The sequence below is a fragment of the Colobus angolensis genome, unplaced genomic scaffold (genome assembly GCF_000951035.1).
Source record: "Colobus angolensis palliatus isolate OR3802 unplaced genomic scaffold, Cang.pa_1.0 Scaffold450, whole genome shotgun sequence".
Taxonomy (NCBI): domain Eukaryota; kingdom Metazoa; phylum Chordata; class Mammalia; order Primates; family Cercopithecidae; genus Colobus; species Colobus angolensis.
Genome location: NW_012117933.1, coordinates 2364530 through 2376436, shown reverse-complemented (window position 1 = coordinate 2376436; position 11907 = coordinate 2364530). Strand labels below are relative to the sequence as shown.

Here is an 11907-nt window from a genome sequence, read left to right as displayed (position 1 = left end):
ATTCTCCTGCCTCAGCCTCCTGAGTAGCTGGGACTACAGGCGCCTGCCACCATGCCCGGCTAATTTTTGTACTTTCAGTAGAGACGGGGGTTTCGTCATGTTGGCCAGGCTGGTCTCGAACTCCTGACCTCAGGTGATCCACCTGCCTCAGCCTCCCAAAGTGCTGGGATTACAGGAGTGAATCACCATGCCTGACCAGGTAAATGGTCTTTTTTAACTGGTCATATTTTAGATTTGGACTTAATCCTCTATAAACTTCAGAATTAAGAGAAAATGAAATGCCCCAGGGACTAGTACTTCCTACTTAGAACATAGAGCATATTTGCACTGTTTTTGTATGTCAAATAACTTGCTTTGTTTCTATGGAAGCTGAGAAGTTTCTATCTTTCCAACCCTGCTTTCTAACATAAAATAGGAAAAATAGGGGTTTAGGAGTATAAAATGTTTGGATATGAATCTTATTTGTTAGATAGTACTGAGTTGTGTAGTTCTAGAACTATTGGACGTTTCTGGTTAGAAGGAAGTTTCTTTAGTTTATTTAACACTGCTGTGGAGTCAGCACATGCAGTCGCCAAATCAGTTAGATTAGAACCTACAAACTGAGTTCTCGGTAACAGGAGCACTGAGTGCTAGAAGGTTTAAAATAGATGTCATATGATACCAATTATAACTCAGTGAAATTTTACAGTCCTAGGACCCTACACAGAGCATAAGCCAAAATGGAAGATGGTCCTGTTTTCTATGGCTTTAAAAACATTTTTATTACAATGTTTGCTACCTTTTTTTTCTTTAAGCTTTTAATAAAAGTTTTTTTGGCTCTCCTAACCCATTTCTATATCGTCAAAGGAAATAGAAAAGAAGCGGCTAGGATAGCAGAAGAGATCTATGGTGGAATTTCAGGTAAAAGTACATGAATTTGTTCCTAATTTTTTTAAAAAAAATCCCTCCTAGATAATTCATATGAATAGTATTTCTAGAAGGCAGATTATATTTATACTTTGATTTTAAGTGGGTAGTTTGAAAAGTTGTCACTTAAAGTAGCAAATGCTGTTGGCTGCATCAGTTTGTGGAGGATTTTCAGCTTTATTTTTTGCAAGTTAGTAGATCTTGTAGCAGTTGTTATTTAAGAAGTAAATAGGTAGTGCCTTACTAAGAGTATTTTGAGAAACTTCATTTCTACTGGCCAAAATAATTACTTGTATATAATTATTTTCTTTAATATTTTAAAGCAAACTTTAAAAATGAAGGACATTCTAACCAGACTAAATTTTCTCAGGAAATAGAAAGACTAATAAATTGAGATTAAAGCAGCAAACGTGGCAAGCTATGTGCATTTTTTTTTTTTTTTTTTTTTTGCTGTCATTAGCAATTGGAAGTGGCAAGCTATGTGTATTTTTTTGCTGTCATTAGCAATTGGAATTGATTAACCACTTGTCGCTGTCAGGAAAAGCTCTTCACTAAACCCATTTTATATGGTAGCATGCAAAGCACTCCAAACAAAGTTTATTCTAAGAAATACCAAGATTTGGGCAAATTTTAAATTCTCACACTTTGTAGAGAATAGTGTCCATTTCTGGAAAGAAACGATTTACTTTAATTGTAGTGAGATGCTACAAAAGTAAATGAGTCACATATCCCTGTCACTGCTGGGATTGTCACTTAATAGAGGAGTATTTATTCATAAACAGAGTTCAGAATTTCCCCATGTATTTTTAGTGTTCGCAGGGGTTCCAGGATTACATCATTCTTCATCTAGTATCCATTTCAATTTGCATCCAGGATTCTCTTTCAAAATAGTCTTATGTGATTCCAATACACTAGACAACTCGGAAGACACTAGACAACAGCAGTCTTATCTAAAGAAATAAGACCTCCAAGGACGAAGCATCAGAATGCTTCAATTAACTGGGGAAAATGAGAAGAACGGTGAAGTTTCAGAAAGTATCAGAAGGTCCGGACCATGGAAAGAGATTTCTTTTGGGGATTATATTTGTCACACATTTCAGGGAGGTATGTTACTTTGACTAGTTACAAAAAAAAAAAAAAAGGAATGCTTCTGTTAAGTTTCAAGCTAAGCATGATCTGAAAAGTTATCTTCTAATTTAATTTGTCAGTTTGGGCAAGGGCTTTCTAAAATTTTCAGTAATAATTTTGGTGTTCTCATAGATATATCATTCTTCTGGTTTAAATTAGATGAAGTCCAACAAAGTCAATATTGGCAAGAACATGTTAAAAATGTTTTCTCCTGTTGCTCCTGTGCATTATTTCTGTCTTTGTGGTGTTTAATTAAGTGCACTCTTTTTTTTTTTTTTTTTTGAGATGGAGTCTCGTTCTGTAGCTCAGGCTGGAGTGCAGTGGCGCGATCTCGGCTCACTGCAAGCTCTGCCTCCCAGGTCCCAGTTCAAGCAATTCTCCTGCCTTAGCCTCCTGAGTAGCTGGGATTACAGGCATGCACCACCACGCCCAGCTAATTTTTTTGTATTTTTAGTAGAGACAGGGTTTCACCATTTTGGCCAGGCTGGTCTTGAACTCCTGACCTTGTGATCTGCCCACCTCGGCCTCCCAAAGTGCTGGGATTACAGGCATGAGCCACCGTGCCCCAGCCTTAAGTGCACTCTTAAAAAAGGTATAAAACCTTCTTACAGTCAAAACCCATGTAAGCATGGTTTGAATTTAATCTGGAGCTGGATTACAAATATCTTAAATATAGTTCATTCATTCTGTAGTGCAAATATCTTTACTTGTTCAATCTCTTAAAATAGTTTAACTTGCAAGTAGCATGGTATTCTAAGGTCAAAAGCATTTTTCAATTATTGGTAAAGAGGCAGGGAATGGTGCATGTTAATTTCCCAGTTTTATTTCTTTCGTGTGTGTGTATACATATACATGAATCCCCCCCCTCCACAAATTTACCAAGATTTGGTAAATAAGACTTTCTGTTTTTTGTTTGTTTGTTTGTTTGTTTTGAGATGGATTCTTGCTCTGTCACCCAGGCTGGAGTACAGATCTTGGCTCAGTGCAACCTTCTCCTCTGGGGTTCAAGCAGTTCTCATGCCTCAGCCTCCTGAGTAGCTGGGATTATAGGCGTACGCCCGGCTACTTTTTGTATTTTTAGTAGCGATGGGGTTTCGTTATGTTGGCCAGGCTGGTCTCGAACTCCTGACCTCAAGTGATCTGCCCGCCTTGTCCTCCCAAAGTGCTGGGATTATAGGTGTGAGCCCCTGTGCCCGGCCGCTAAATAAGTCTTTCTGTAAGAATGTAGGCAGTAATATGCCAGGACCAGTATTTTTCACGTGGTTCTGTGTTTTTTCTTTAGATACCACTGTTAACAGTCAGATACTGTATTATTACAAATCTCCCCCTGCCTCACAAAATATTTAAAAAATATCAACTCTTTATTCCAAACCCAGTCCTTTAAATATTAAGGCAAGTAGGCCAATACACCTAAATAATAAATCCTCCTTAACCCCTCAGTCTCTCTAACTCCTAAATTATCCCACAACAATGTATTTAAAGTTAGGTGCATTAAAAATCAAGAACAAAATTTTGGGAAAGTGTTAAACCAGAAATCACCTTTGCTTTTGGTCACTTTTGCATTGGTCAGACGAATGTTTGTTGGCAAAATGTATGACATTTAATCAGTAAATTAGCTAATTGACTTACAAAAGTCCCAGCCCAACGTTAAGTTTCTTGATTCTGCTAGCATATGCTGTTCCTGTAAACTATCGTCAGCAATGTCAAAAGCAAGGAAGGGCAGGAAAAGCCTATCCAGGACAGAGGTTAGACTTTCATAGGTCCAGAGCACTCTGTTTTTTTTTTTTTTTTGGAAGCTGCATTTAACACCACATGCCTCATTAAATATCATTCTTTGTGCTGTAAAACCTTTTGGGAAGTTTTTTTTTTTTTTTTCAATGGGGCGATGGGGGTGGATTTCGTGGTCTGGAATACATTATTTTATGTCTTTGTGGCTTAAACTATTACATTTGCTGATCACTCATCATAGTTGAATTAAGCCATGGTTGACTGTTATTAGTTTTGGCTTTTAAGCTTCTTTGTTTATTTTGTCAATTATATGTATATTTTTTTCTTTTTTAAAGTTTAAAACATTGCCCTTGGCCTTTGGTGTTATGCCTAGAGCACCAGATGGATCACTGGATCCCACCTTCAGTCCATAGATATTTCTGCGGGCACTTTCTCAGGAGAGATGTGTTGCATGATTTTTCAAGCTTTGCTAATTTGTACTAAGTTATGTTTGGTACTGTGACTTGGTCATCAAGAAAGAAAATATAGTGTAGATACAGATTGATCATCTGTTATTCACAACCCTTCATCCAGCCATGTTTCAGAATTCAATAGCTTTTGAATGTTAGAAAGATCACACAATGTGCATGCTGTCTATTATACAGCACTTCTGATGGGGCCTGGAGCTGCCTCCCATGAGCAAACATTTTGATCTTTCCCTAGTGAACATATAAGTATTAACACTACATGGAAATATAAAGAAAAATAACAAATTGCTTAACCTGGGTCCTGGCCATGCTTTGCTGCTAAACAAGTTTGCATCAAATTTGGGGTAAAGCTTGGTTTTCAGAATGGAGGACCTTTACAAGTGCAGGTAACAGGTTGTAGAACTATAGTACCCTCTTTCAAACAAAACAAAACAAAACAAAAAGGCTATTTTAAGCTGTGTCTGAAAGATCAGTACTCTTCTAAGGGTTATGCTAAAAATCACTTGTTGATGGACTGACCATGATTTGACAGCTATGCCTCTGCCTAACTCAGCATTCTGAATCCTTTTTCCTGTCTTTTCCGTTCCAACAGGATAGCCTTTGTTTCATTCTTGCCCAAACCTCGACCTAGCCTTCTGCTCTTATTTAGTTTTGCTGGTTGTCTCCACAAACATTGGCCTAACCATCCTCTAAGTTGCATATCAGGTGCCTGCTGGCTTTTCCTAGGTTGGGACAACTAGTCCTTGGAAGAAGCTCTGCCCCGCACCAGTCCCCTTTAGCTCAGCTCTCTGGCCTTGAAGAGTTCAAAGGAGCCTTCTTTCTAATACACTGCAACATAGTTAATTGTGTCTAACACAGCTCCCTGTGTCTCATCTCCTCTCTAGAACTGGACATTCTGGAGAATATTTATTTTAACTCAGTTTTATTACAATATTTTAGATATCTCAGGAAATATATTCTATTTTCCCAGTTACCTTGTTTCACATAAAATACCATTAATTCTGCTAGGCTCTTGCCTGTATTTTGGTTCAAAATTAAAATTCCTTATGAATTTTCTTTTCCTTAATAAATGCTACAGAAGATGTTTCATATGATTTTATTTATTTATTTATTTTGAGATGGAGTTTCACTCTTATTGCCCAAGCTGGAGTACAGTGATATGATCTTGGCTTACTGCAATCTCTGCCTCCTGGGTTCAAGCGATTCTCCTGCCTCAACCTCCCTAGTAGCTGGGAGTACAGGCGCCCACCACCACACCGGCTAATTTTTGTATTTTTAGTAGACACAGGGTTTCACCATGTTGGCCAGGCTGGTCTCGAACTCCTGACCTTAGGTGATCCACCTGCCTTGGCCTCCCAAAGTGCTAGGATTACAGGCATGAGCCACTGGCCTCATATGCTTTTAGAACTTGAATAAAGAGAATAAAGATTGTTCCATGTGCACTGGGGATTATAACCAGTTAGGTCGTTTTATTTATTTATTTATTTATTTAGAGATGGAGTCTCGCTCTGTCGCCCAGGTTGGAGTGCAGTGGCAAAATCTTGGCTTACTGCAAGGTCCGCCTCCCAGGTTCATGCCATTCTCCTGCCTCAGCCTCCCAAGTAGCTGGGACTACAGGCTCCTGCCACCACGCCGGGCTAACTTTTTTGTATTTTTAGTGGAGATGGAGTTTCACTGCGTTAGCCAGGATGGTCTCGATCTCCTGACCTTGTGATCTGCCCGCCTCAGCCTCCCAAAGTGCTGGGATTACAGGCATGAGCCACGGTGCCCGCCCGTTAGGCCATCTTTTTTAAATAAAAAAACAGTAATCTGAAATATTTGTTGAAATTAGAGTAAAATTGACAAAAACAGTTTAATCGGTTTTTATCTCAAATGGTTGGAACTTAGACAACTGTACTCCATCTGAACCAATGTTATTGAAATATATATGGTTTTAGAAGTTGTTGTGAAGTTGTCATTCAAACAGTCTGAGATACAAATCACATTCTGAGAAAAATTCAAAGGGGGAAATGAAAAAGTACTTGAACATTTTCCACACACCTCATCAGGAATAAGCAAACATATTTGTGGAGTAAACTATCTTCATAATATGTTTGCAGCCCTGTGACACGGGCAGTCTACCAAAAAACTAAATATAGATTGCCTTAGAAGAGAATGATTGAGTCCTACTTAAGCATTCATTTATTTGGAGAGCTCAGTTGCATACTTTCTGAAGGGAATGGAAAAACTCCCAAGCTGCCAAGTAACTTTTATCCTTAATTTCTCACAATTAGCTCCAATTTGCAAAATGAGAATGTAAGAGTGAGAGACTCTGTTGGGAACAAGGATAGAAAAGCAGGAGACTCCACCGTGGCAGTTTCTGGAAAAGGGTTCTGTGTGAAAACCCTTGAAGGTCCTTTGAAGCAAGTTCTGGAAAATGATGGAACTAGAAAGGCTCCTTTCTTGACAGTTACTTTGTTTCCAGTTGGGAAACAAAAAGGATTTTTACTTTTAAGGCGGTACAATTGATTTATTTCACACCAGCTATAACAGTGGTCCCCAACCTTTTTGGCACCAGGGACCGGTTTCATGGAAGACAATTTTTCCATGGACCGGGGTGTGGGGGGATGGTTTTGGGATGATTCTTGTGCATTACATTTATTGTGCACTTTATTTTGTATTATTATTACGTTGTAATATATAATTAAATAATTATACAACTCACCGTAATGTAGAATCTGTGGGAGCCCTGAGCTTGTTTTCCTGCAACTAGATGGTCCCATCTAGGGGTGATGAGAGATGGTGACAGATCATCAGGCATTAGACTCATAAGGAGCGCCCAACCTAGATCCCTTGTGTGCGCAATTCACAATAGGGTTCACACTCTTATAAGAATCTAGTGCCACTGATGATCTGACAGGAGGCAGAGCTCAGGAGGTAATGCAAGCAATGGGGAGTGGCTGTAAATACAGAAGAAGCATCTGGGTGCAGTGGCTCATGCCTGTAATCCCAGCATTTTGGGAGGCCAAGGCAAGTGGATCACTTGAGGTCAGGAGTTCAAGACCAGCCTGGGCAACATGGTGAAACCCTGTGTCTACTAAAAACACAAAAATTAGCTGGGAGTGGTGGTGTGTGCTTGTAGTCCCAGCTACTCGGGAGGCTGAGGCTGGAGAATCGCTTGAACCTGGGAGGCAGAGGCTGCGGTAAGCCGAGATCGTGCCACTGCACTCCAGCCTGGGGCACAGAGCAAGGCTCCATCTCAAAACAAACAAACAAACAAACAAACAAAAACAGAAGAAGCTTCACTTGCTCACCTGCTGCTCACCTCCTGCTGTGCAGCCTGGTTCCTAACAGGCCACGGAACAGCCCAGGGGTTAGGGACCCCTGATTTATAGAGAGGAGATGGATGTCAGAGCAACCCAAGACAAGTCAATCTACCATGAGAATAAGGAGAAATTAAAAACCAATAGTTCTTAAAACCAGAACAAGGTGTGTTCTAAAGTCCCCATAACTTGGGTTTCAGTCCTATTTCTGATACTTCCTAGCCATGAGACAGCTTCATGTGGAGCAGTGGTTGTCATGCATTTTGGGGTGTTACCATTCATAAAAGCAAGGCTCTTCCCCGCTTCACTGGAAGCTATGGGATGGGTACTCTAGGAGCAATACAAGTTTAGATAAGGGGCATTCAAAAGGAGAGGAGCCTGCCATTTCACTCTCAAGTTGGAAATTGGCTTAGAGAGACAAGTTGCTGAACCCCCCATGCCACAAGAATATGAGGAAGAGAATTTGAAAGCAGCGGTGTGGGGAGGGAGAAGCCCAGGACAACCACCATTCATTCCCTCTTTCTTGGGGGAATGAAAGATGGCACCACAGACTTGTTACCTTGATCTCAGAGGCACAGGATTGGAGTTGGGGATATCAGAGGATGCTGCAGTGATAAGAGACACTAGGAGAGGTGGCCAAATGCCAGTGGGTAGGAAAGGTGCATGGGCATAAGCCCCAGTGTGAAGGGCATGCCACAGGCCTGGAGTGAGGCCTGGAAGTTGAGACTGATCAAGCAGGACCAGCCTCCTCTTCCAGTTAACGTTTCCCATCCCATTTCCCTTTCCTGTCCCTCTTGTTTCTCCCCACTCCCAAGGCACTAGAGGTTTGTACCCTAGAAGAAGGAGGTGGGAAGCATGTGAAGAACATGCTGCCCTTCTGTCTCCAGCTGCTGGGCGGGCTGGAGAAGGCCATACCCTGCCCTGGGAGTGGGAAAAGGCCAGGAGCTGTGAAGAGGATCAGAGATTACAGTTGGAAAGAGGGCTAGTCTGTGTTACTTTAGAAACTCTTTATGAAAGTATGATGTAAATACAGAGACATGCACAAATCCTAAGTGAACAACTGCACGAATTTTCACAAAGTGAACACAATCAGGAACCAGCATCTAAGAGCAAGAAATTGCATATCATCAGCACGGCCTCCACCATGCCCTCTTGCAAACAGTCCTCACCCCTCCTTGGGGTGCTTTTGACTCCTAACACCCAAGGCAAGTTTCCTTTCCTGTGTACTTTATACCAAGGGTCTCCGACCCCCAGACTGCAGACCGGTATCAGTCCATGGCCTGTTAGGAACTGGGCCATACAGCAGGAGGTGAGCGGCAGGTGAGGGAACATTACCGCTTGAGCTCCACCTTCTGTCAGATCAGTGGTGCCATTAGATTCTCATAGGAGTGTGAGCCCTATTGTGAACTACCCAAGCGAGGGACCTAGACTGCACTCTCTTTATGAGAATCTAATGCATGATGATCTGAGGTGGAACAGTTTCATCCTGAAACCATCCCCCACCCACCCCCGTCTGTGGAAAAATTGTCTTCCACGAAACCAGTCCTTGGTGGCAAAAAGGTTGGGGACTGCTGCTTTATAGAAACTAAATCACACAGTACATGTTCTTTTGTGTATGGCTTCTTTCACTCAATATTAGGTTTGTGATATTTACCCATGTTGTGTATATGAGTTGAGTCTAATGGGACTGATAAATAATGGAAAGTTACTAGAAATTGAGGATCACCACAGCCCACTTGGAGACAAGTTTTAGAAATAATGAAAACATTCGTGTTGATAACCTAAGTTAACTCTTTTAACTGCAAGTTGCCATTTAAATCTTGTTTTTATTTTTAAATGGAATACTTACAGTACCTTCAAGTGACTCAGGTTGACTGGCTATTGTCAGAACAATGAAATGACAAAGCCACACTTATGGGTTTGCCTCTTCCATTGGTCAGGGTGCCGAGTTGGCAGCCATGTTTAAGACTGTCCAATCAACCCCAGTGTCTGCATTCACTTCCAAGAGCAATTAGGCAAGAGCGTAAAGTGTCTGAAATACATTTCATATTGAATGAGATGGAGATGTATTAGAGGAAAATAGAGGAAAAGCCTCAATAATTGATAATTATATGCATACATTGTCTCATTATTTCCAGTTCATGCAAATTATAAATATCCAAAGTTGTTTTTTTTTCTTTGAGATGGAGTGTCACTGTGTTACCCAAGCTGGAGTGCAAATGGTGCAATCTTGGCTCACTGCAACCTCCATCTCCCAGGTTCAAGTGATTCTCCTGCCTCAGCCTCCCGAGTAGCTGGGATTACAGGTGCCTACCACCACGCCTGCCTAATTTTTGTATTTTTAGTAGAGATGGGGTTTCATGTTGGCCAGGCTGGTTTCGAACTCCTGACCTCAGGTGATCCACCTGCCTCAGCCTCCCAAAGTGCTGGGATTACAGCGTGAGCCACCGTGCCTGGCCTCAAAGAGATTTTAAAATATTCTACTTGTCAACTTTCAACCAACTAAAGACAAGGGTAAATACAAATGCAATATATGCTCATGTTAAAAATTTTTATCTGTTTTTGAAATACCATTCGACCCAGCAATCCCATTACTGGGTATATACCTAAAGGGATATGAATTGTTCTGTTATAAAGACACATGCATGCATATGTTCATTACAGCACTATTCACAGTAGCAAAGACATGAACTCAACCCAAATGCCCATCAATGACAGATTGGATACAGAAAATGTGGTACATATACATTATGCAATACTATGCAGTCATAAGAAAGAATGAGATCATGTCCTTTGCAGAGACATGGATGGAGCTGGAGGCGATTATCCTTAGAAAACTAACAGAAACAGAAAACCAAATGCCACGTGTTCTAACTTATAAGTGGGAACTAAATGATGAGAACCCACGGACTCATAGAGGGGAACAACACACACTGGGGCCTATCAGAGGGTGGAGAGTAGGAGGAGGGAGAGGATCAGGAAAAATAACTAAAGGATACTAGGCTTAATACCTGGGTGATGAAATACTCTGTAAAACAAACCCCCATGGCACAAGTTTACCTATGGAACAAACCTGCACATCCTGTACATGTACCCCTGAACTTAAGATAAAAGTTAAAAAAAAAAAAAATTGATGATGTCTATTACATATAATTATTTTCTTGCGATTTTTCAAAATCTATTTTTCTTTGTTATTATAAAAAGCAATACACATTCATATTAGGAGTATGGGATCACCAATGATTTTATCTATCTATCTATCTATCTATCTTTTTTTTTTTTTCTTGTTAAAATGTTTGGAACTAATTTCAACCGACAGAAAAGTTACAAGAACAGTACAAAAAATTTCCTGCTTCTCTTCACCCAGAGACTCCAACTGTCCTAATAAGGTCCTTTATAGCAAAAGGATCAAGTGTGTTGCCTTTAGATAGTGCATTTCGTCATCCCTTTCATGTGAAACTGTTCCTCAGTCTCGTCAATTATTTTGTAAAATGTCCCCTCAGTTTGGGTTGGTGCACAGTTTCCTCCTTATCAGATTTTGGTTATGCATTTTGGGCAGAAATGTCACAGAAGCGGTGGTGTGTTCTTCTCATTATGTTTCTTCTTATGGCACATGATGTTGCTCATTGCATTCCATCAGATGACAATCTGTTCCATCACCCATGTTAACTTTGATCACTGCTGATGTTAACTTTGATCACTTGGGCAAAGTGATGTCTATAATTCTGTTCCATAAAATTACCCCTGTTCCTTTTCTAGTTAGTAATTATTTTGCAGGGAGATGAGTTGAAGCTGATTCTATTATTTCTTCAATTTCTAAGTTGGAATTTTATTATGAGGAATCACTTTCTCTTCTCTGTCTTTATATGTTCATTTATATCAGTGAGGACTTCTAGATTACCATTTTATTTGATAGGATATAATCTCTTATCTCATTGTTTATTTTGATACTCAGGTTGTCTCATATTTGGAAGCCCCATTAAGCCAGCATCTATGTCTTTTTGTCACCCAGGTTAGAGTACAGTGGCATAATCTCAGCTCACTGCAACCTCTGCCTCCCAGGTTCAAGCGATTCTTCTGCCTCAGCCTCCTGAGTAGCTGGCACTACAGGCGCGCGCCACCACGCCTGGCTAATTTTTGTGTTTTTATCAGAGACGGGGTTTCACCATGTTGGCCAGGCTGGTCTCAAACTCCTAACCTCATGATCCACCCGCCTTGGCCTCCCAAAGTGCTGGTATTACAGTGAGCCTGGTCAGCACTTTCTTACTTTCTTGCAAGATATTTAAGGCCCATCTTATATTTCACCTGGCCCAGACCTGGGATCAACATTTCTCAACCAGGAGTCCTGGTTCAGGTTTTCTCAGTGCGCCATGCTA

At 40.7% G+C, this 11907-nt stretch overlaps 1 protein-coding gene across 3 annotated transcripts in view; it reads left to right on the top strand.

Moving 5' to 3' along the window:
- Nucleotides 1-719: 719 nt before the first annotated feature.
- ASB11 (ankyrin repeat and SOCS box containing 11, E3 ubiquitin protein ligase) overlaps nucleotides 720-11907 on the top strand; it is a 29489-nt gene continuing 18301 nt past the window's right edge. For 2 of the 3 annotated variants that reach the window (XM_011957878.1, XM_011957877.1), the window contains exon 1: nucleotides 720-900. In XM_011957878.1, coding sequence (XP_011813268.1) covers nucleotides 720-900 — 181 coding nt within the window. Of the gene's footprint in view, nucleotides 901-1831; nucleotides 2011-11907 lie in introns of those variants that run through there. The other variant, XM_011957879.1, reaches the window with a different exon arrangement.